This window comes from Typopeltis vanoorti, chromosome 1, assembly GCF_054136105.1.
Source record: "Typopeltis vanoorti isolate ZY-2024b chromosome 1, IOZ_Tvanoo_1.0, whole genome shotgun sequence".
Classification (NCBI taxonomy): Eukaryota; Metazoa; Arthropoda; class Arachnida; order Uropygi; family Thelyphonidae; genus Typopeltis; species Typopeltis vanoorti.
Window position 1 is genome coordinate 185,967,773 of NC_143549.1, and position 27,053 is coordinate 185,994,825.

The 27,053-nt window shown below is 34.8% G+C and overlaps 1 protein-coding gene across 1 annotated transcript in view; it reads left to right on the plus strand.

Moving 5' to 3' along the window:
• Positions 1-27,053, plus strand: part of roq (RING finger and CCCH-type zinc finger domain-containing protein roquin) — a 504,568-nt gene that overhangs the window by 278,963 nt on the left and 198,552 nt on the right. Inside the window, exon 12 of the mRNA XM_090405434.1 lies at positions 6,522-6,727. Coding sequence (XP_090261560.1) covers positions 6,522-6,727 — 206 coding nt within the window. The remainder of the gene's footprint in view (positions 1-6,521; positions 6,728-27,053) is intronic.

Here is a 27,053-nt window from a genome sequence, read left to right on the forward strand (position 1 = left end):
AGGGCCACTATCCAGACTAGTTTCGACCTTTATTGAGGTCTCTTCAGTGGGAGCCAGGCCCAAGTGGAGATATCAGGCAGAAGCATGAGTAATTTATTAAAAAAGGGTGGCACACCATTTAGCATCTTCTATAGGTAGAGATGACCTAATGCTTCTGCCTGATATCTCCACTTGGGCCTGGCTCCCACTGAAGAGACCTCAATAAAGGTCGAAACTAGTCTGGGTAGTGGCCCTTCCCTTAATGCATAACATTTATCATATCCGCAAGGAGATGGGTTTTGCATTATAGGAGATACTGAGATAGGTGTGTTGGTAACTTGCTCCACCTTTGCAACGAGTTGCCCTGGTGTTGTACCACCTTACCCCAGTCCTGAAGATACTTTCAGGCGCAAACTTTGTTTGCTCACACTTGGATAAAGGATTAAACTAATTTTATTATAAAAAGTTAAAACTGGTTTGAACACTGTCTTGTATACAGCTAATTTAGTGTTCTGACTAATTTCTCTCTTATTCAATAAGAATTTATTCAATTGACTTCCTACTATACCAGCTTTATTGATTCTGTTGTCTATTTCCATATTTAATTTAACATCTTCACTAAAAATCGTGCCTAAGTAGGTGAAATGTTTTGCATGTTCCACAAGTTCTCCATTCACAATGCAGTTGACATTTTCAACGATTCTGCCTATTTTCATTGTCTTTGTCTTTTTAATGCTGACCTTCATACCATATCTATTACAACAGTTATTCAATTTAGTCAAGGAATCTTGCAGACTCGTAGCAGATTTATTGATAAGTATAACATCGTCCGATAAAGCAAAGAGCTGACATTAACATCTCCAATTTTGATATGTTTAATATCCCTTTCCTTCATAATGTGATCCATATAGATAATGAATAACAGAAGGGATAATGTACATCCTTGTCTCCCATCAGTAGCTGACTTTTTGCAGTTTGCCCTGGTTCCCTGGTGAAAACAACGGGGCCCTTGTTTAACCGTGCAAAGCCCCAGCCAGCATGAAATTTTATCATGTTGTACCATCATTTTGTAATTTGGTTTACGCTCATAAGAATTGTAATTTCGTCAGCTAAATCCCAAATTACCAGCCCATCCTCGTTCGTTCAGTATCCAGGTAGTTACCAACAGGGTGCACCATGAGAAGGTGAGGATTGGACATTAGGTCAGAAGCCCTGGTCGGTTCTCCATATTCCTTTAAAGGCTATATGGAGGTCTCCTCTCAAATATACAGCTTTGACCCTTAAGCACCTCATAAATAATATGGGGCATAAATAAATAAATAGTATAAACTTATAAAAATACAAATTGCACATAATGCATAAATGTTTTAGGCAAAATAAAATAAAGTGCATATTCTAATCGTCATCATGATTGTCTTCATGAATAACATTTCGTAGATGTTCTTTATTTATGAGTGGCTGGACATAGACATCACTTGAAATCTCTTGGACATCATTTGTATAATTCTCATTGCATAATTCGGCTGGTTTAGTTTTCAAGAAGTCAGTAATAAGACCTTGCTTACCACTATGCTGCAATTTTTCGATGTTCAATGTTTTTCAATGTGACAAGGTGTTCAATGAGGATTCATCCGCATTGTTAACAACTTGAATATCGCCTACACAAGCAATGCACTTTGCACTTACCTTTGACTCAGAAATAACACTTTCTCGGATTTTATGTTCATTTTGTTTGATTGTTGGAATTGTTGATTCATTTAAATTCAGAGGCCTTGCAACAACTCCAGGTTTTTCTCCATTTTTCAACCAATCCAAGATTTTAATTTTTTTCTTCGAGAGAAGTGAATTTTCTTTTCGGTGTTGGTTTTTTCCCTTTCGTTGCAGTTTTAGTGACCATTAGTATAAAAATATTTTTTTTACATAATAAACCATTACATATTATGTATGTAACTCACCAGAAAATAAAGTGCTCAGCTTGAGATTAACACACTTATGATTTTTAATGTGTTTTCCAGGCACATTAAAAATGGCACGTTAAATTTCCTGGCAGAAAATGAAGACAATTTTCAAAAATAAACACTTTATATGATAAACAATCGATTTACATGCATTCCCCTAACATAAATTCACTACTTATAACTACATGCGCGATATGGGCAGACGCAAATTTAACGAAGATAAAATTTGATTTTGAAGTTGTGCAGTGAAAAATATATGAAAAGATAGTTATTACAGTAGACCGTGTTATATTGAAACCGCATTGAACAAGGGTTACTGCAATTTGTAGATCACGTTATATCAAAACAGCATTGTATAAGTATTCCATTATATGAGGGTTACCTGTATACATTTGTGAGGAATATGAAATTTGCCCTTCACTTGGAAAGACCTATGTTAAAATCTTGTATAGAATGAAAAGTATCTTTGCAAGAAATATTTCAGCTAATGATGAGTTTAGAGGTCTCATAAGATTTTTTTTTAAACCACAAACTTAGGCTTTTTTAGAAAATGCACATATCAACAAGATATGTGTGAAGGGGAGAGAGAGGATCACACCAACAAGAGATTATTAGCTTGTAGTATCAATATTAGTACCATCGGCTTGCGAGAGTTAGAGAATATGGAAACCCTACTCGAGAGACCAAATATGGAACTTTTTCAAGTAGTGGTGAGTGATATATTTCATGCTTCTACCTAAAGACATTCACAAACATTGATGTCTATGGTGTGATTCAAATATAGCCTGTTGGTTGGAGAACTGGTAAGCTATCCATTCAGCCAGTCAGGATGGTAATTTTCAGCCAACAGTTTTACTGCTTCATTGTAGAAAAATGACCGTCTCATTTCTTCAAGGAGTCTAACAAATTGGTTCACTTACATGATAGCTTGAACAGAAGTCAGAGTCTCATTCTACATGATATTTTCTCTTCTTCTTCAACCATTTGGTTCTGTCCACTGCTGAACGAAGATCTCCCCATGATTTTCCACACCACTCGTTTTTCTGCTTCTCTCATCCATCTCACTCCTGCAATTTGTTCCAATTCATCCCTCCACCTTCTTCTCGGTTTTCCTCTTTGTCTTACTTCATCCATTGGTCTCCAGTTGTTTTTCTAGTCCATCTCCTGTCACTGCATCTGGCAATATGACCAGCCCACCTCCACTTAGCCTGTTTAATGTATTTTACAATATCCATGACACCTATTTGAGATCTTATCCAGGTATTTGTATTCCTACATGATGTTTTGGAATCATGTAATTCAGTCTTGCACATCTGGTGTTGAATATACTAACAATCATCTAGGAGACTAGGTAAAACAACTAAGTGAGCAACATGATAGATGAGCACACATGTATAAGCATCTGTTAGCTCTGAATTATCTGGTACAAAAATCCTGACATTCTTTCCAGTGGATTCTAGATATTTTTACATTTTGTGCTTTTTTAGTTGTATAGATTAACTGGAATGATGCTGTCATAAAAAAGGTAGGCACTGAAACATGCAGATACTTGTTTAAATGAATTAGAGTATTCTCAATGTTATATAACCTGTGTGTCTTAGATGGGGACTGCATATCTTTTCTCTCACAGTGATTGCTTTTCTCTTCTCACAAAATAAGTAAAATAAGAAACCAGGTTATCACATGGAAAAAAAAAAAAAAAAAGACATAGCAAATGATTCTGATCAAGTTGTGTTTTATAAATGTTAACTTTATTCTAGCAAAAATTCATTTGATTATAGTTGTGTTACTCAAATACAAGAGGGCATTTGGTGAGATACATGACATTAAGATAATAACTGCTGTAATAAGCTCTAAAATACACAATAAAATATTTGAATCATAAAAATTAGTAGCAGAATAGGTTCTAAAACAATCATATACAAGCGAGTAGTTCAATATTCAAATTTGTTTTAACATATAGATCTAAAATGCGAGTGAAAAAAAAAATTTATCCAAGATCAAATATTGCTCTAAGAAAAATTAGAGAAGTAACAGGGTAGTGTAATATGCTAGCCTCATAGCTTTGCTTCTAAATAACAGTGTATTCACCAGAAACTGTTACTTTCTTGCTGAGCAGTAATGCTGTGAGAATTGTTCAGCTAAAACAATGCTGGTTCTTGACACCCAAAAAGATGAAGCATTCTGAGCAGCATCTGCCCAGTCATATGGAAGTCAAACAAGAAAGGCATCGATATTTTTTTTTTGCATTGTCTAATTTCAAGTTTTTGTCTAGTAGTGAACCAGTTGACATATGTTAATAAGAATATCCCTTCATCACTTGAGGTTGCATCAAATTGCATGGGTTTTTACAGTAACACTACAGCATTACTATGAGAAATTTAAGTCCAGACATTTTTGGTGGTGAACAATATACCTATACTGTACTATACTACAATATACTTATTATGTTCAGCAATATACTTATGAAAGTGGTGTCCTTTTTTCAAACACAACTTCACTTATTCAACTGATTGATCATTACTGCATTGACTTTAATGTTTTGCTATCTGATGCCCTTCAAGAAACTGGTAGAGGAAATAGTTGATAAAAATCATTTAGTTAGGGCTACTGGAGCCTCTAACAGAAGGCCATCAGAAAAATTGCAGCATAGAAGGAAGTGACCAATACTTGTACAGACGGTAGCCAGCAGAAACTACTGTCAGAGACATGTTACATCAAATTATAATAGTCAAGAAATTATATTCTTGTTTTAATCCTATACTTAAGCATATACAAAGTTTGTGCATGAAGTTTCTTCTTAACTAGGCTACTTGTATAGAGATGTTGACTTCACATCAGTTGCCTTAGTATCCCATAAAGCAAAGCACATTTCCTTTCTTATGTGTATATTGCTATGCATTATGGGAAAAGTCATTACTTACATTGCTCAGACTGATGTTGACCTTTATTGAGGTCTCCTAGTGGAACTAGACTCAGAGTGATACTGAGGTTAAATCAATGCAGAAGTCATATCCTATGTATTTGTAGTAAAAATAGTATATCACCATATTTTTAAAATACTCAGAGATAGTTGTAGGAAATTTTGTTCACTGCCTCTCTATTTTCTCTCCTCCCCTCTTTTTTTAATATAATGCTGTCATCCAGTTCATTATGAAAATTTAATTTTGATTTCAAATCACTTCATTTTGGCTTTAATTGTAATCTTATTTTATTTTGTAACCATCTGTTAAGTGGCATTCTGCCATGTAAAAAGGTGGCTCAGTTCTGTAAATAGAATTAACATTCTTTGTTCTAGTTTCATCTTGTGATTATGCTGATGTACTGATGATGATGATGACCAGTTAGTTACTGGTCAAAATATTTGTAATAATAAAAATTATTATTTATTCTTGCGAATACATGTGTGTAATAAACTTTATTATGTCACAAGTCCATTAAACACTCATTTTGTTCATTCACTAAGTTTCTTATTTGATTCTCCCCCTCACCACAATTAGGTATGGGTAAAATTAGTGTTATCATTGTGCAGGAATTATTTCAGTCTTACTAGACAAATGTTAGGACTGTTCATTGCTAAAGTCAGAATAGCATATTCTGCTGTTGGAGCACATGCATTTTCCCACAGGACGAGGTTATGGGTTGCTTGGATCTCCTGCTGAAAAATAATAATTTGAAAGCAGTTCTACAGTAAAGAGGATTATTGGTGAAAGAAGATGAGGAATCTTTCATGTCTTTTCCCAATTCTTGTTGAGGATGATGCATTAAGTTTTGCACATATTAATCCTATGCACACAGTTGCAGATATAGTATGTTATGTCTGTAGAGGTGTATTGTGTTTACAGAATAGTTAAACTGTTCATGGGAGGAAAACAAACTTTGCCATTTCTGAATGAAATTGGTTGAGTCACCCTCATTTAAAAAGTCCTTATAATGATTCGTCTTGTACTACAGTTGAAATCAACCTAGGTCTTTCCACTGTGTTGTCATTAACTGCTGCTATGGAGGCTCCATTCTGATGCATGCACTCTCCTGCTACAGAAACATCTTCTACTAAGATGTATCCCAACCTGGTATAGTTCCCATGTACAAGTTTCATCTCTTAAATTCATATTCAAAGTTGCATCATGCAGTGTTTGTCCATTTTTCCCATTACTATTAATTTTACATTTATAAAATCATGTTTATAGCCTACATTATTGGTCTGGAAATCCAGTGAACCCTCTATATTGGTTATAGTTATCACATTATTATGTCAGAAACATTGATTCAATTATTGCATTCTGTTTTCCAGAACATCCCTCATGATAAATGGAAATTGACCATATTGACTCCCTCCCACACACACAAATATATTATTTTTTTTTACGTTTCTTGAAATTTGAAAATTACTCTAACCTGTACAAACTGATATTATCTCTCTCTCTCTCTCTCTCTCAGAGGCATGTGCACAAGAAAGAAAAAAACATAAAATTGTTTAACTTTCGTATTTATTTTAAAGTAGTAGAAGTTAAAACTGTGTTCATGTATAAATTTATATAACATTTCAAACACAAATTTTAGACTTTTTTTTTTCTCCCTAAGCTTTCTGGCGAATTGATTGATAAGGCACGTTGCCAAAAGAAATCATTGTCTTCATCCTTTTATTCTCCTTGGACTTCAGCTAGTATATTTTCCTATGCTGCTACTGTTGCTACATCAGGTAATAGTGGAACTACTACTGTAAACTCTTCATCTGTTTGTTCCCAGCGCAGATCTGCTAATGTATCTGAAAACAATCCTACTGAAAGGTGAGGCACTAAACATACATGCTTAATGGGGGGAAAATAAGCCTAAGAAAGTTTTGCACTTTCTTACAACCACACCGCATGCTATATTAGTTACATTGGTAATAGTATTCTTTGCATTTTATAAAATAGTAAAATGTATTATTTCATTTCTTTAATTTAATATTTAATTAAGCAACCATATATGTTTTTTTAATAAAAAAATAAATATGACCTTCCCATTATTAATTAAATTAAAACACAGAAGTAACTGTTTTACAAACCTTGCAGTGTTTAAATGTCCCAATTGCTTCAAGATCTTCTATAGCCAGCTTTAACACTGATATCCATACCATCCTTCAGTGAGGCAGTGATGACCTAGTACCATCATTAATATCACCTTGCTGAACAAGACCAGATCTTTCTTTTTGGGTAGACAATGACAGTACTACATTATTAAGATTACATTATTAATAATCTCCTATCAACAATTTTCCTCCAGATGAGTCTATTACTTAACAGCACTCAAATATTGTCATATCTAACATACGGTTCTTCTACATTCTGACTGAATCAGCCTACCTAGACCACGATCTTCCTCTGGGTCTTTTATTGCTATCTTGGCATCAATAACCTGTTTTGCTAATCTTTCCTCACCCAGTCTATGTAATTGGTCATATCATCTAAGATTAACTCTGCTTGCACATTCTTGAATGCTAACAATGTCAATTTCCTTTCTAATATCTTCATTTTTAATATGATTCTGCCATTGATCCAATCTATTCACTCCCCTAATTTTTCTCAAAACCTTCATATTTGTGGTCTCTTGTCTTTGATGAAGTGCTTTATTTCTAACCCAACTTTCAGATCCATAACTTAAACTCGTTTGGTGTTTTGGCTAATTTCTCTCTTTTTCCATAAATTTATTCATTTGGCTACCCACTACACCAGCATTTCTGTTGTCTATTTCCAGATTTAACTCCATCTTCTTTAAAAACTGTGCCTAAATAGCTGAAATATTTTGTGTGTTCTACAGGCATTCACATTCAGAATGCATTTGATGTGTTCAGTGTTCTGTCTGTTTTCATTGTCTTTTCTTTTTATTGCTGATTTTCATGCCAAATTTGTTACAGCTGTTATTTAATTTAGTTAGGGAATCCTGGACACTTGCACTAGATGTTTAGGAGTACAACATCATCTGCATAAAGCAAAGAGCTACATTTGACATCTCCAATTCTAATATCAGGCCTAATGCCACTTCTTTCATAACGTGATTCATATAGATGATGAATAAGAGTGGAGATAATGTGTATCCTTGTATCCCCTGATTTTACATCAAATCATCTTCCTGTATTTCCTTCAATTATAACTACTGACTGACAACTTAAATATAGACTATGGATTACTCTGTGCAATGTTACATTCACCCCATATACTTTTAGTGTTTTGAAAAGCTTTTCTCTGGGCACCTTGTCGTATGCCTTTTTCAGATCTATAAAACTTAATTACAGATCCTTGTCATCCCATGATTTCTCAACTATTTATCTTAAAGTGAAAATCTGATCTTGACAACCTCTATTTTGCCTGAACCCTGCTTGTTCTTCAAGTTTCTCTTTCACAGTCTTTCTCAACCTCTTTTCAAGTATGCTTGCATAGATCTTACTTGGAACACTTAGTAAAGAAATTCCTCTCTAATTCTCAATTCAGCTCTATTCCCATTTTTATAGAAGAGAACTATTAGAGTTTATTCCATTCATCTGAAATTAAAATACTTAACTATATTGCCAATATGTAGAATATTTTCATTTAAATTGTGAGATTTTGCTAATTTAAATTTGTTACCTCTGAATTCTTCCAAATTATTGTTTGAGAAATAATCTTCTAAATCACCAAAGCTTCATTTTCATCTAAAATTGGTAGAGACCATTTCATATGGCTAAATGTTATTGTTCAATTAAGTCATGAATAATACAGAACTGGTAATTCGCAATCATAATTGGCTATAATCTAGTTGATCCAAAATTTTTTAAAGTTTGTCCTTTATACAAGTGTAAGCAAAGGATAAAACCAAGAATATAATTTCTTGGCATCTTTAATTTATAATATAACCAAGTGGAAAACTTTCAACATCCAAAATATGCTTCTCAAATGGATATTGTAAGTGTTCAAAGGATTTCTTACAGTTTCTACCAGTTGAATTACTGAACATGAATTATAAATTCAAACCAAACCATGATTGTAAATTTCACTATTATTTCCATGCGGAGTAATAACATCTCATCTTTGTACTGGTCCATTCATCAGTGGTGAAACTACCCCTACTCACAGTTTTGCTTGCTTAGAATGACATCATCATGTCTTTTCTCATAAAAATCCTGAATCAACCTCATTATATCTCTTTCAGCTTTAGAAAACTTACAACCTGACCATATTATGTCTTCTTGAATAAAACTGAATTTTATGATCTCTCTTATTGATATGTTAGCAACAGCAGTCACTGCAGAAACAGTTGGTCGAAAGGTTTTTTTTTTATGAAATAGCAGTTAGTGGTTTGAGATTTTTTTAGTGTTGTCAAGTATTGTGTTCTTGTGTTTCAGTATCATTCTGCAAAATGATGCCATGCTTATTTGTTAAATCTTTTATCATTATTGAAGTATTTTCCCATCTTTATTTGATGCATTTAGTGCCTTGAGTTTCTGAGTTTGCTATTGCCTTGAAAAACTCCCAACCTTTTGATTTCTTTGGCACATTTAATTTTTTTGTCTACTTACTCTTTTTTGAACTTAATTTATAAAGAAATTTTTCAAACTTAAAAAAACCCTATTTCTTATGCCCAAATATAATGCCCAAATTTGGCAGATACATCTTGCAGCCTTGACATAGCCCTACAGTCATTCCCACAAAGTTCCGATGATGGTCAGACGATGACCGAAACGGTCCACACCCCGTAAACCCTTGCCCCAGTTTCCACATAAGGATACCCTTCCCCCCCTCTCTCCACAACAAAATAATATATATATATATTTATATATATATTATTAATTGTAACCCGGGTTCCCAAACTTATTTCCCGTGTCCCAAGTACATCCCCATGTTCTTTCCCTCTCTTTCCCCCCCCCCCTTTCCACAAGAGCTTGGATTTAGAAGGCATCTTTAAACCAAAATCAAGGTATGTACATAATTTTTCAACATTTTTTATTCTGCCATAATTGCCTTCTACACTCGCCCGTAATGTCCTAAATTATATATATATACCCCTTTTGAGTTATGTTAGCCAATGTATTAAATATAAGGGACACTCCTAAACAAAAACAGGCTAAAATATAGCCGTTAATTATATTAATAGTGTTTTAGAGGAGTAGCATGGGAATTTCCCAGAAATTATACTTACCCTATTTCTTAATAAAATTAAAAATGTAGTACATATATGTTATGCTTAGTTTTGGCAGTACACAGGTTGGAGGAATACTGCTATCACATGTATGTGAAAAACACACAATAAATTAATAAATGTACCTACATTTGTTTAATTTTGTTAACTTTGATTTTAAATGTCAAGAAAATTAATTATGAATGTTGGTTCTGGACAGTAAATTTTTTTTTAATCATCGATCATGAATATATTAAAATATAAAAAAAATCACAAAGGGAAATAAGATTAGATATTTTCTGTTAATTCTATATTAAGTTTTGTGTTATAATTGTAAATATGATGATAAAGAGAATATTATTAGCAATGATAAACAAGAAGTGCAAGTAGCAAAATCAATGAAATTTAGTGTTTTGTGATTACTACTTATACAGAATTTCAGTTTGGACTCTTTAAGTTCCAGGTTGAGTATTGAATCATTGTAAAAATTAAGGCTCACTGAGTCCAGGTACTTGGACCTGAAGAACACCCTACTTAAAAGCAAGATTGACTGTGGTTCATTTAGTGTTTGTAGAAATATGATTGGTATCTCTTAATTTATTAGCATGTTTTATCTTTTTGTTTTAATCAGAATTTAAAAAAATAATTAAATTGTTTCATGTGTCATTTTAAAAGCATTCATTGAAAATCGTAAAAATATTTGCAATTAATTCATTTTCATGTTTTGTCTGAAATATAATTTTATAATACTTTTAATTTAATAATCTGCTGGAATGTTACTATTGCCAATCAAAAATGTTTAACAAAAGAAAGCATTGATATTTTTATATTTTACTTAGAAAGAGCATGCATGTATTCTAGTCTATGCTTTACTTCATATGGAAATAATCAGAAACAGCATAAATGAAATGGTTATAGTTTCTATGCATTTTTGAAAATTATGGAGACAACTACCGTGTTTGAATAAAAACTTTAGTTTAATATAACTAAAATCTACATTCGACATTTCGACCTTTATGTCAAGGTCATCTTCTGGAGCATACAACTATACATAGAAAACAAGCTACAATCAAACTGGTTTGTTAAAGACACTGACCAACTGCTACAACAATTGTTGGCCTGACCTCTGGTGAAAAAAAAAAATATATATATATATATACATAGTTGTCTCCATAATTTTCAAAAATGCATTCGGATCACCGTGTAAGCCTAAAAGAAAGGGTTATAGTTTCTAATTCTCAGTTGTTTTCAATGATGCCCTTTGGTTGGAAATAACTGGGTTTAAATCCCATCTAGGATGTCAAGAACCTTTATCAAGGCTTTTCAACTGAAGGCGAGTTAGTCAATTGGTGGGGCAAGGGTTTTATCCTTCCAGAAACTCTGGTTTTTTTATCCTGCAAAGCAGGCAAACCAGCCATTAGAACACACACAATTAACAGATATAATAGATTGGCCTCATAGCTTGAGTTTCTTTGGCAATGCAACCAAACCAAGCTTCTGGTTATTACCCAATGGTTAGATAATTTTTTAAACTAATAGACAAATTATCCAGTTTCGTCCAAGTTTATACTAGCAGTTGAAGATGCACTATGACCATTTTCTGATCATCATAATCGCATTCCTGATATGTACATTCAAGGGAATGGGAGGGGGAGTTTTACAACACATTGCGATAGAACTGCATTAGAAGTTTACATTATTAACATCTCTTCCAAGTATATATGAGGCATCAAGCTTGACCTGTCTTATTATGCTGAAACTGGATATTCTGCAAAATTAGAATTTTGGAACAAGTAGTTTGATACCACATAAAGACATGCCATGCAAGACTCCCATTCAAGAGTACAGCAATCAAGTTCATAATACATGAAGAGACCTCTGACATATTTTGCATCTTATTTAAAAAAAAGAAATCATTCCCACACATGAGGGATTAGGAAACCTATAATAGTATTATAGCATGTGGGCAAGCGTTAAGGAGAAAGAGAGAATCTCTTAATGTGTTTCTTAAGAGCTGATATTGTATGGCGATGAATGGAGGTAGTCGAATGAAAGAGGAGGTTGATGACTAACTATAGTATATTTGGAGTTGTACCACTATATATGGGGATGGGGGGGGTGAAAAGTTCTGATAAACAACTAGAACAAAAATGCTATTAAAGCAACTGATGTAACCACAAGAAAAAAATTATCTCAAACCCTTTAATCCCCATGTTTCGTCCAATTGTAGTTTGTTCTTTTAGAATATATAAGAAGACATGTCAGAGATTTTGAAGAAATTCCAAGACACAGAGATGTGGGCAGTCATTAAGTTTTTTATGCTGCAAGAAAAATCAGCAGCTGAGATTCACCAAACTTTGTGTGAGATTTAGGGGCCTGTGGGCCTAGCATATCCAACAGTTGCCAGTTTGGTGGCTGAATTCAAAACTGGACATCCTGAGACAACAGATGTCTCCGGGTCAAGAAGACTTTCCACGGTGATCACACCTGGAAACATCGATACAGTGCATGCCATGATCCTTGATGATAAATGAATACCAGTCAAAAAAATATTGCAAAGACTGGTGATATCCAGGGAATGAGTTAGGGTCATTGTCCACCAACATCTAGACATGCAGAAGCTCTCAGTGAAGTGGGTCCCCCAAATGTTTAAATGCTGACCAAAAGAGAGAATGTGTGCTGTCATCTCAAGGTATTTTGGGTCATTTTGAGAAATCAAGTGCAAATTTTCAGCCCGTATTGTGACTGTTGATGAAACATGGCTTCATCACTCTGACCTAGAGACCAAATAACAGTCAATTGAGTGAAGACACAGATGTTTTCCACAACCAAAGAAGTTCCAAACTCAAGAGTTCAGCAGGGAAAGTTCTTGCCATCATCTTTTGGGATATATAAGATATAATCCTTATCAAGTACCTCAAAACAGGTGAAACTGTTACCTCAGTAGTTTATTCAACAGCTCTGAAGAAAAAGCACTGCAGGAAACTGAGTAGAGAAATGTTACTTTTGCAGGAGAATGCATCTGCTCACACTGCTCATGAACCCCAAGATACAGTACGTAACTTGGGCTTTCAATGTCTGTTTCATCCACCTTATTTGCCAAATCTGGCCTCATCTGACTATTCCCAAGTTTAAAGAAACAAAATTACCACAGATGATGAAGTCATGTCTATAGCTAAGGACTGGTTTATGCAACATGGGAAAGATTTTTTTTTCAGAGGATTGCAAATGATGCAGCAGCATTGTAACAAATGTATAACACTTCATGGGGAATATGTAGAATAATGTGTTACATGTTCTATCTCAATTCCTTCATGGTTATTATCACAGCTTTTCAGCACACCCTCATATGGATGTTAATAAGCAGCTGCTTATGTTCTTACATTTTTAGAGGAATGGTAAAGAAATGATGGTGGTGGTGGTGGCCAGTGCCTATGAAAATGCTTACTAAAATGATATAATACACAAACAGTGGCTATAAGAAAGCAATTGAAGCTAGTGAGTGAGTGGAGGGGAGTCATCTATTAATTGAATTGTTCCTTTTCTAAACATCAAGTATTCTAAGGTAGGTTAGTGGTATACCACTCCAAATGTGAGAACATAATATCAAAAAAATTGATTAAAATCAAGCATTTCACAAACGCATCTACTTCACCAACATTTGTAATAATATAAACACACATAAATGATGGGCACCACTGCTTACAGACATCAAAACTTGACTTTGTTATAATAGAACTTCATTTAGCAACCCCTACCTCAGCTTTCAAAATGCACTCAGAATGATTCCTTCTGCATAAAGTAGAATTATTCTGATCTGATATATCAGTGAATGTAAGCTGAATCTCCTCTTTTCAGTCTGCTCAGGATCAGAATTTTCTTGCTCCATTTAGTTGGATTAATTATTCATCTCCATCACTCTCTAAATTCTGATTATACTCCAACTTTTTTTAATTATTGATCTTTAACGTCTGATTTTCTGTACTCTACCCAAACCATGAGAGGGTCGAAATTTCAGTTTCCCATCTCTAGTTCTACTGATCAAGCTGGAAATGATGCCATAATATTAATAATTAGCATAGTCTTTCACAAAGTTTCTGCTATAATAGTAGATAATCCTCTCTACACTGTCCTCTCAACTGTTGATCTATTCTTAATCAGTTCTTTCAAATACTATGCGTGTTAGCTGTTACCTCGACCCATATCTTTGTTCAAGTTTTCTTTTCTCTGACTGTTCTTTACTTATTCCTTGTTACTCGTATCCTTTAGCACTAGTGGTATTTATTCAGATAGTCTCTCATTGATATTCTTCCTTTCCTTGTGCTGATTACTGTTTTAGCTCTTGCTATCTATATACCTGCTGTAACCAAGTATCAATAACTGAAATACCTTTTGTTGTTTCAAGGATACTTGTGACATAAGACTGAATGATATAATCACGTAATCACAAGAAAGATATTTATTTAACCAAATATTTCGGTCTGGAAATAGCAGACCATCGTCAGTGGTATTACAAGAACAGTTTAAAAAATACAAGCTAGAATACCAACAATAGATCATTAAAATTAGAACACGGTGCATGATGTTATATCACTAAGTATGAAACAGAATATTTTGAAGTAGAAACATGATTGAATTTGCTATTAAAAAAAAAAAATAAATTAATGAGTAATCTTGATTAGACTTTCCCAGATTTTTGATATAGATATACAATCATTATGATTCAGGTTGGGGCGATGGAGCAAGGCCTCCACGCTTTCCTTGAACAAACGTTCGAACCTATAACGGGATCTATGTAAGAGGCGAGTCCTGGACCAAAGGATGCTGTGGTCAGTTTCAATCCCATGTTGAGCCAATCCAGACTTTTCAGGTTTGTTGTGAAGAATGGATGATTGATGTTCTTGGATTCTTTTTCAAGAGAACGTCCAGTTTGTCCAAAATAAGAGAGATCACAGTTGCACGGAATTTCATAAACTCTGGGAAGAGATAAAGTTGAGCGTTTGTCTTTAGGAGAAGGAAAATGAGAAGACAATTTGTTAATAGGTGAATACGTAGTTGTTAAATCATATTGCTTTAAAATTCTTGCGATAGGTTCTGAAATACCGGAGATATAAGGAATAGGCACTCGACGTATTGAAACTTTGTTGTTTTGTGGAGGATTATAAGAATTGAGAAGACGTTGAGTACTTTTTTCAGAAAAGCCATTGAGTTTCATGTGTTGTTGGATAGTAGAAAGTTCTTTCTGTAGATAATCAAAAGTAGAACAATTAGTTTTGGCTCTTCTGATGAGGCATTTTATAATTCCTGTTTTTTGACATGGATGATGGACTGATTCTTTAAGAATATAACGACCTGTGAATGTTGGTTTCCTGTATACTCTAGTTGTAAGAATATTTGAAGGTGATCGGATGAGGAGAACGTCTAAAAAAGATAACTGGTTGTTTTCTTCTAATTCCATAGTAAATTCCATTGATTCTCCTACTTACCGTATAGCCAAATATCTAGCTAAATTATTGAAATCTTACATTGGCAACTCGAATTCTTTTTTAAAAATCTCCTCAGATTTCTTAGAAAAATTAAAAAATGTCTCATTACAACCTACAGATCTTATGGTATAGAATCTTTATATACCAATGTATCTCTCAAGGAAACTTTAAAATTACTTGCTGACATCTTTCCTCAAGATATTATAAAACTATTCGATTTCGTAATACATTCTGGATATTTCGTATGTCAAAACAAATTTTATAGCCAAGTAGAAGGAACGGCCATGGGAAGTCTTCTTTCTCCGGCTTTAGCCAACTTTTATTTAGAACATTTAGAAAAAGTCCTCTTCGCATCTATTTTCCCTCAACCATCTTTTTGGGTAAGATATATAGATGACATATTTACTATTTGGCCTCACAGCAAAAACGCTTTACCTTCCTTTTTAAACAGTATTAATTCCTTGCATCATCGCATAAAGTTTACTATGGAATTAGAAGAAAACAACCAGTTATCTTTTTTAGACATTCTCCTCATCCGATCACCTTCAAATATTCTTACAACTACAGTATACAGGAAACCAACATTCACAGGTCATTATATTCTTAAAGAATCAGCCCATCATCCATGTCAAAAAACAAAAATTATAAAATGCCTCATCAGAAGAGCCAAAACTAATTGTTCTACTTTTGATTATCTACAGAAAGAACTTTCTACTATCCAACAACACATGAAACTCAATGGCTTTTCTGAAAAAAGTACTCAACGTCTTTTCAATTCTTATAATCCTCCACAAAACAACAAAGTTTCAATACGTCGAGTGCCTATTCCTTATATCTCCGATATTTCAGAACCTATCGCAAGAATTTTAAAGCAATATGATTTAACAACTACGTATTCACCTATTAACAAATTGTCTTCTCATTTTCCTTCTCCTAAAGACAAATGCTCAACTTTATCTCTTCCTGGAGTTTATCAAATTCCGTGCAACTGTGATCTCTCTTATTTTGGACAAACTGGACGTTCTCTTGAAAAAAGAATCCAAGAACATCAATCATCCATTCTTCACAACAAACCTGAAAAGTCTGGATTGGCTCAACATGGGATTGAAACTGACCACAGCATCCTTTGGTCCAGGACTCGCCTCTTACATAGATCCTGTTATAGGTTCGAACGTTTGTTCAAGGAAAGCGTGGAGGGAGGCCTTACTCCATTGCCCCAACCTGAATCGTAATGATTGTATATCTATATCAAAAATCTGGGAGTGTCTAATCAAGATTACTCCTTAATTAATTATTATTATTATTTTTTTTAATAGCAAATTCAATCATGTTTCTACTTCAAAATATTCCGTTTCATACTCAGTGATATAACATCACGCGGCGTGTTCTAATTTTAACGATCTATTGTTAGTATTCTAGCTTGTATTTTTTAAACTGTTCTTGTAATACCACTGACGATGGTTCTGCTATTTCCAGACTGAAATATTTGGTTAAATAAATATCTTTCTTGTGATTACGTGATTATATCATTCTGAAATACCTTTGCTTGAATGAAAGCCTTAATTCCTTCACTCAAATTCTCCAATCGCACTCCAAGCCTTAATTCTTCTCCAACTATGTACCAGCCTGATCTAAACTGCAAATATTGCATGCCTCGAATCAAAACATTTCATATTCATAGTCTGTTTCAAAAAAAAAAAAAAAAAAAAAAAAAAAAGATCCGACTTGGAAACAGTCCAATGTAGAAAACCTATCTCCTGCTCAAATGACAAAGTTGAGCCTTGTCCTTTGCCAAGGTTACTGGGCACAACGTCTGTCCTTGTTTCCGCCTCTCTTTCATCAATTTGATACATAACATCTCCCAAAGACAAGGACATAGGCATCCAACTTTACCAAGAATAGCCAACCTCATATCTCCTGTAACCTTGCATCTATAATACACCAGAATTATCCTGAACAGTTTGATTCCAGTGACTTGTGGTTCTGATGGTATTCCACAATGCTCAAGATGTTGTGGTCTTTCCCATAATGCATAGCATTATATATGTCCAAAAGGGGGTGTGCTTTGCATTATGGTATACTTAAGCAGTTGATATGAAGTCATTAGCCTCTATATACCAGTAGCCCAGTTGTGAAAATACTTCATATGCAAATTTTGTTTGCTTACACTTAGATAAAGGATTAAATCAAGAATATAATTTCTTGGCATCTTTAATTTATATGTTCAAAATTTATTTCTTTTTGTAAAAAGAAATGTCAGTACCTGCTTCTTGTCAGGTAAAGAAAATGTCTCTTTGTGTTAAAAACTTCTGGAATAAACTATGTAGACACAGGAGTGAAATAACTAAATTGAGTATTTACAACCTGACGTTTTGCTAGATCAAGCAAACATTATCAAAGGTATTTTTAATATACCACTCATTGGAGACTAGAATTATAATGGCTTTCAGAACTAGGACAGTAGTCACGTGTATGGAAGGTTGCACTCCCTACAGTGATGTTTCATAGTTATTACTGACAGGTGGATAGGGCAGTGCACCAAAATTTATGCAGAATTATACCATCATTTCTCCACACCTTAGATAAAGACCATTTCATAAGGTGCAAAAAAAAGCAAAACTACTACATGGATTCTGGTTTAAATCACAGGCACTGTTCTTAGATGTTGATTAATTTTAATGGTATAGATGAGAACACAGACTGATAAGAAATTAACTATTTATTAACTTATTGTTGATATTTCATTGGTATTTTATCCAGCATTTTCAGAGCACAAAAACAGTTTGTCACAGTATGCGAGACAACAACACTCCAGTCAAAGTTAAAAACTGGCACTAGAGAAAGTTTGAAGTTCTTCAACAACACAGTGCTATACAACGACTGCAATTACAACAAGATTACGTCATTGTGAATTTATCATTAACCTTAAACAAAGAAACCACTAGTGCATTAAGTCGGGAACACAATTTTGCCATTATTCCCAAGCAAGTTCCAAAAGCCAAAATAATGGCTTCCGCTGAATGGGGAATTTACTATCTGCCTCCAGCAACAGCCAATAACATTCGTTTAGATGTGTCCAACATCCTACTCCATTCTAAGCTTCCCATAAATAATATCCCACATAAAGAAATCATTTCTCTAAAAGAGCTCCACAATAATAACCATATTACATAAAGCAGATAAAGGGAACACAACTGTGGTGATGGATTCAACAAAGCATGAAAGCAAAATGCACACACTTCTACAAGATCAGTCAACATACCAAATTGGGATTCCTGGTTTTCCCATTTAGTCGTTTCTGACTGTAGGTGACTTGGTAGGCATTGCCCACAGAGTATTCCTGGTGAGATTTTTACAGGGTAGTTCACCATTGCTTTCCCCAACCTCCCAATTTTATCTGTGCTCGGGACCTGCATATGGCTGGGACGTATTCATGACTGTAATTCATGTGTGTTCACAGAGCCATTAGCCTGTTCTGGGGGATGAAAAACCCTGTGTTTCCAGGTGAAGAAACTCCCTACCTCCATATGAGACTAGCTACTCACCTTTAGTCGAAAGAGACCAGATAAAGTTTTCTCACGTCACCGACGGGAATGAAACCCAGGTCTTTCTGACCAAAGGGCTTCGTCTATACTGACTGAGCTATGGAGGCTTATTGGGATCCCACCAATTCACAAAAGAATAAAGTGTGCAAATTATTGAGAAAGTCACTTCCTGGCCTAAAGCGGCAGTTAACAAACTCAAGCCCCCTTCCATGTTAAAACACCCAGGATATATATGGCTCACCAAAAATTCACAAACCAGGTACACCCTTACGCCCTATTGTGGATAGTATAAACAGTCCCTCATACAGACTAGCTAGACATTTAGCTAAGCTACTAGCTGCTCTCACAAACAATTACTGTTAATTGAAACCCTTGATTTACTAAAGTCACAATTTTCACCTGATATATTTGAACTATTTAAATTCACAGTACATGCAGGTTATTTTACATGAAAAGGGAAAATATACAAACAATTAGATGGGACAGCAATGGGCTTCTCCCTTAGCCATCTTTTACATAGAATACTTCGAAAAGCTAGCTATCAATACAGCCACTCTTAAACCAAAACTTTGGCCGTGCTATGTTGATAGTGTGCTTGCTATTTGCCTACATGGCCCAAATACATCATTCTTAGTGCATTTAAATAGCCAACACCTAAAAATCCACTTTACAATGGAACTGGAAGCTAATGACTGTCTGCCCTTCCTGGATACATTAATTACACGTCTTCCAGATCGTTCCTTATCATTCTCGGTTTATAGAAAACCCACATATACAGGGAGATATTTACACAAACAATCATACCATCACCCATCTCAACAGTATGGTATCCTAAAAACACCAACCCACAAAGCTAGAGCAATTTGTTCCAATGACAATGCTCTCACTGCTGAACTCACTCACTTGCGTTACACCTTCTTGGCTAATGGCTATAATCCTTGGTCATCTGTGAAGAGTAAGGTATCTTAAGATAAAATTATTTCTATTTGGATTCCTTCTTTGTTGGTTAACCTATGTTCTTTGATTACTTTATTCATATATATTCGAAATAATATTGGAGATGGGGAACATTATCGGAGTCATCCTGTTACTTCAGGTGTCTTGGTTCTATGCTCTCCTCTTTTTATGCTTATTACTGTTTTCGCACATAGTCTTTAAAGTGGTTTTAATAAATTGATAGGAAGTGTTTTTTAGTATATCAAAGAATAGTTTATATCTACCTGTCAAAAGCTTTTTTACAATCTCTGCATGCTGGATACATTTCTAAGTTGACTCCTCTTCTTTTCTCAGTCAGTTGTTTGAGACTGAATATAGGATCTATGCAGAATCCTCTTTTTCTAAAGCCATTCTGTTAATTTATATTTTTATCTAGCATAGGGTTCTACTCTTTAGTATTCTGGCATATATCTTATAACTTTTGTTTAATAAACTATTCCTCTATAGCTGTCACAGTTATTCTTACTTTTTTTTAGAGATGGGAATCACAGTTACATGGTTCAATTTATTCGGTATTCTTTCAGTGTTATATATGTTGCTAAATAAAGTTAGAAATTGTTTGTTAAATTATTTCTTGCATATTTTATAAGTTGTATCAGAATGTTTATCTTTTCCTGGTGATGTTCCATTTTTCATTTCTTTTATGCTTCATTTAATTCTTCTAATGCTGTATGGGAGACTATTATCAGTTATATTTTCTAAAAATATTAAATAACTGATTTAATCATTTCCATCATTTCACCAAAGTTAAATTGACATCATTAAGGAATAGTACCCTGGTATAAATAGGTACATGCTAACACTTGATCTGCTTCAGTCATAATAAACAAGCACCCTAACTTCAACAAATATGGATACATTACACTGCCTCTCATTTGGGAAACGGGAAACATTCATCCTCAGACCTTCAGCCCAATGGCCAAGAACACACACTCAAACCCCTTTAAGGTACAATTACATGACTTCAAATTTCCTGTGTATGTATGCATGTGTGTACACTTCACCCCCACAATTACTTGTCCTAATATTTTATTATCTATCACTATTTTACTTCTTATTGGGTTTTTCTCCTTTGAAAGCCATTATTTCTGTCTTTACTTTTTGATATTCTCATATTATATTGTTCTGAAATTTCATTTAATGATTTTACTGATCTCTGTAGATCATCTTCTGATGTAGCTAATTGCAATTTGATCATCTCTGAATAATAGCGTATCTATTTTTATTTGTGGGTTTATTTATACACCAAATGGGTTACGCTGTTTCCAGATTGTTATAATTTTATGTGTTTAAAAAATATTAAAAAATGTTTGTATTTAAAAAATAGAGGCGATTGGGTACATTCTTGTGCTCCTCTTGATATGTCTTTCCATTCTGATATTTGTTCGAATTTAACTGCTATTTTATTTTCTGTGCATATTTCCTGTTTCTTTTTCAAATTCTCTTTTCAATTAATAATTTTAGAGGAAAAATTGGAGTATGCAAAATTGACCTTTTCAGAAACCATTCACTTCTAATAGTTTGTTCTCTACAATACTGTTTAGTTTCTCTTCTGTTATTCCTGCTTATATTTTGTACCCTGCATTCAACAGACTAATTCCCTTATACTTGTTACTGCATCATGTATATTTCCTTTTTTTTTTCATGAATTGGAATAACCAGTGCTTTTTTCCCCCCCAAGAGTTTGGAGTTTTTCCAGAAATCCAGACCATGTTAAAGAATTTCAGGAGTCTTTCATTAAATTTTTTACCTGCATTTTTGTACAATTCCATGTTTATGTTGTCTTCTGGTGTTTTCCTATTTTTCATCTTATTTATTTTATTTTTTTAGTTCTGACATAGTAATATTTTCTGTTAGATCATTCTTTGTTGTATAAAATTTTAATTCTTTATTAATCAAGTGTCTCTCAGGATAATCACAGCCAAATTTCAAGCAAAGGAAAGAGGTCAAATAATTAAAATAATCCAAATATATGCACCAGACTACCATCCAGAGGAAGAGATAGAAAATTTCAATGAGGAACTACCAACAGGAAATGGATCAAAAAACAGAGAACTCACGATAGTGATGCGAGATTTTAATGCTAAAATAGGACAGTTTGTAGTAGACAAAAAAAAAAAGATGTGATGGGACACTTTGGATATGGAGAGCTTAACGACAGAGGAGAACAATTACTCCACTTCTGTAAAGCAAATAATCTAATGATTGCAAACACATTGTATTACCATTTGGAGATGTCCATGTATATTTATTGTTAGGACATTGATAAAACAAAGCACTGCATAGATTATATCATCATAAACACACATGGATAAGATCAGTAAATAATGTTCAAACATTAAGAAGTTTAGATTTTGACACTGGCCATGAAATATTAACTGCCAAATTGAAAATAGAATTTAACAAGAAAAATAATATCAGTAATAATATCTATCAAAACTAAAAGACAGTTCAATCAGAAGTCAATTTTTAGAACAGATGCGACTGAGATTAAAACCCTCCAGCTCTCAGAACAGTGGAAAATGCTGGGAAGAAGGAAAAGAAACAGTGTTATCAATTGCAAAAGATATACTAGGTAACAAACTCAAAATAAACAATCAGTGGTTAACCCAAGAAATCCTAACCACAATAGAACAAAATAGAGGAGCCAAGATACTTCATGACTTATTTTTCATTGTATTAACAACACCATACAATTTTATCAAATAGGTGTTTTATTAACTGCTTCTATTTCGCTAATTTGCAAATCAGCATAATCATCAGAGCACAACACACTTGTACACACGACAATGAGTGAGTGAAACTATACAATTGCAATGGACAAAAGATCTAAAGTCCTATTTTTGGCTCCCTCTAATGAGGGAAAAAAAAAACAGCTATGCAGGATTTTCTCTTAGGATAACAGTCTCCCAAATTTTTGGCAAATTAATGCAACCATATTTGTTAAGGTTGGGAGAATTTTTCAAAGCCATTACTGACTCAAAACATAATCTTTCAGATCTGTAGCAACTCCTAAATAGCACATTCGTTTTCCTCCATTTAATCCTGTGTGAAGGAATGTCCAAAGCATGGTCTGCCAGTCCCGACTTGCTATAGTAATAGTAGCGAATGTATCTTTCATGTTCTTCCAGGCGGATGTTAGCTGATCTTCCTGTTTGCCCATAATAGGCCAAGTCACAGTCACAAGGAACTTCATACACTCCTGAGTGTGCTAAAGGGTGAAGTTTATCCTTAGGCGAGTGGATTAGAGTTGCCAGCTTGACATTAGGTTTGAAAGTGGTGCGAAGGCCATGTTTCATCAATACTTTGGCTATCTTTTCTGATGTACCTCTGATATAGGGAATAGAAATGGTCATGTTATATTCTTGTGTATTACTCTGCCCTCTCCTAATACATTTCTCATTTAGCCAGACCGACCACAGATCCTTCATGTTATATTCTTGTGTATTACTCTGCCCTCTCCTAATACACAAGAATACAACATGAAGGATCTGTGGTCGGTCTGGCTAAATGAGAAGAACGAAAATGTCGACGTATGTGAGAAGTGTCGGGATAGGCTGGAGCGTTTAGGAAGGGAAGCTGACATCGGGACCGTAGCGGAAGAACTTCGGCGGGAGCGCATGAAAATGAAAAATGACCATCTTCTGCATGAGGAATTGGAAGTGCTCAGTAAGGAGATACTGGAAGCTAAAACTGAGTTTAATTTGTTAAACAGAGAAATTAGGACTATAGAGATTACTTTAGCTGAAGTAACTAGAACAGGATTACGTATGGGTGAGTCTTTGGTGAATGATGAAGTAATAAATAGTATGGGAGCGATTGAGAGTCAACAAAATAAAACCACAAGAGGTCTAGAAGAAATGAAGTTGTGGGAGTGGGGGGGGGGGTAAGTAAAAGAACGTTGAGTAATGAAACTAGGAGAGTCCTGCTGAATAGCGTAGAAAATGAGTCCATGAGTGACGCCCGTATGGACTTGAATGAAGTTAAGAGTGGTAAGATATATAGTGATTCTATGATTAAGGGTATAGAGAGCAGTATGCCTGAGGAGCGCTTGGCTGGTGGGATAATAGAAACAGTGGCTTTAGCAATAAAGAGAGGGCATGATGCAGACGAGATGATAGTTATGGTGGGTACAAAAATATCTGAGTGATGGTATAAATCGGGTAGCAAAAAATTTAAGAACATTGTTAGATATTGTGAAGAGGAAAAGTGTAAATGGGAGGATAGTGTGTGTGCGCTGCCTCATTTTGACAATTACGAGTTAAGTAGATGAGTGATGATAATGAATGATATGATTGCAAGAATGTGCAAAAAAAGAGGTCTGGAATTTGTTGCTGTCTGGAGTGTGTTTGAAGGAAAAAGACAGTTGTATGCTAGAGATGGGCTGCATCTGAACATGGAAGGACATAAGCGATTGAAGAAGTTACTGTTTTCTGAACAAGTTGAAGTAATTGAGCAGGGAAACTAATATTGAAAAGGTTGAGTGTAAGAGAGAGAAACTTTAGCAGTGATTGTATATTTATTGATCCTTATTCGCAGAATAAATTGCAAAAGAGAGGGGATAAAAATCAGCATGGGACTACTGAAATTATATATCAGTTCTAATGCCACTACAAGAACTAGAGGGAATCTGTAATTTTTGTATACCAATGCAAGAAGCATTTGAAATAAGAGAGAAGAATTTTTGGCATTAGTCAGTGCAATCTCACCAAAAGTTATAGGCATTAGTGAAACTTGGCTGTCAGCAGAAGATGTGGTCACTGGAATTGAATGTGATGGGTGCAGTATTTTCAGGGAGAAGTACTGTTGATGATAGCTGATGTGTTGCAGCCAAACAAAGTAGTATGTCAAGATGATAGACATGTGAATGAGAGTTCATTTGAGGCGGTCTGGTGTGAAATAGTGACCAACGCAACCAAATATACAGTTGGATGCTGCTATAGGCCAGAGGGTACAGGGGGAGATATTGAATTCATGCATCAGCAAATTAGTGCAATGAGTGCAGGTTTAGTGATTATTATGGGGGATTTTAATTATGGTGATATCAATTGGAAGGAGGAAATATCATGTAGCAAAAAGGAAATGGAGTTCATATATCTTCTACGAGATAATCTTGAAACAGCACATAACTGAAGGGACACATGGTGTGAATGTGTTGGACCTGGTTATTGGTTCAGAGGATATATGCATAAGTAAGGTGTCCTCATTACCTCCAATTGGTGAAAGCGATCATGTGGTATTGACTTGGGAGGTTGCAAAATCTGTGGATTTTTCTGTTAAGAAGGGGTATATACGGAATTATAACAAGGTTAGGCAATTATAACAAGCTTCGGAGTGAGCTTGCAGCCATCCCATGGCAGAACATATTGAAGGGGAAAGATGTTAGCAGTGCATGGGATAAAATCAGCAGGTATCTGAGGAAAGCAATATCAGATTGTGTCCCCATGGTTAGGAAGACAAACAAGGTAGGCGTTAGATGGATGAGCAGTAGTATCAAGCTTGATCTGCAAAAAAAGAAAATGTTATGGAGAATGTACAAGGAGAAATGCGATCAGTACACCCATGAGCAGTACAAGGCTCAAGCTAGGAAGGTTACCAGCATAGTAAGAAAATCTAAATCAGATTATGAGAAGACCTTAGCCAATGAGATCAAGGGTAATCCCAAAGAGCTCTTCTGCTATGTGGCAAGTAAAAGGAAGAATGACTTTGGAAGGATTACCTTAGTGGGTGCTGATGGTATTGAGGTGACAAAATCAGATGTAATAGTCGAGTTACTGAGTGATCACTTTTCAAAAGTCTATCACCCAAGTGAGAATATCTCTGTACCTGTAGCAATAACTAATGTGAGAATTGAAGTTAAGAAATCAGAGGTATTTAATATATTGCGAAATTTAAATGCAAACACTGCTGTAGGTTTAGATGGAATATCAGCTCGAGTGTTGCATGAATGTGCAAAGGAATTGTCAACCTCTCTTACTTGGATATTTAACTTAAGTTTGAACTCCGTGTGTAGAGGCTTCAGTGCTGTGAGGACATCATGTTGGAGGCTTAATGGATTTTTTACAACACTCAAAAAGAATTAAAATAGAATTTATTACTTCCTATATTTCGTCCTAGTCACTAGGACATCTACGGGGATTACAAAAACAATTAATGTAACATATACACAAATAACAAACAATACTAAGCCCAACCACGTGGGTGACACTAAAGTCCTATCTAGGTAGAGCGCCCTCTAAGGGCAGTAGTAGGTGGCCTGGAATGTAAGGTGGGAAATCTGGTGATGAGTGTTTCCCAAATCTTCGGAAGCTTAATGCAACCGTATTTATTGAGATTTGGTTGGTTCAATAAATACGGTTGCATTAAGCTTCCGAAGATTTGGGAAACACTCATCACCAGAGTTCCCACCTTACATTCCAGGCCACCTACTACTGCCCTTAGAGGGCGCTCTACCTAGATAGGACTTAAGTGTCACCCACGTGGTTGGGCTTAGTATTGTTTGTTATTTGTGTATATGTTACATTAATTGTGTTTGTAATCCCAGTAGATGTCCTAGTGACTAGGATGAAATATAGGAAGTATTAAATTCTATTTTAATTCTTTTTGAGTGTTGTAAAAAATCCATTAAGTTTGAACTCTGGTATGGTCCCTAGGGAGTGGAAGTTAGGCAAAGTGGTTCCTTTGCATAAAGGTGGCTCTAAAACTGCGGTAGTTAATTACAGACCAATCACCATCTCAGGAGTAGTGGTAAAAGTATTGGAAAAGTTGGTTAAAGACAAAATTCAAGAATGGGTGGATCAGGATATGATACTCTATAGAGGCCAACATGGTTTTGTTAAAGGCAGATCCTGCCTTAGCAATCTATTAACTTTTTATAATAGAATGACATCTGAGTTGGACAAAGGAACTGGCTACACAGTGGCACTTCTGGATTTTGCTAAGGCTTTTGACAG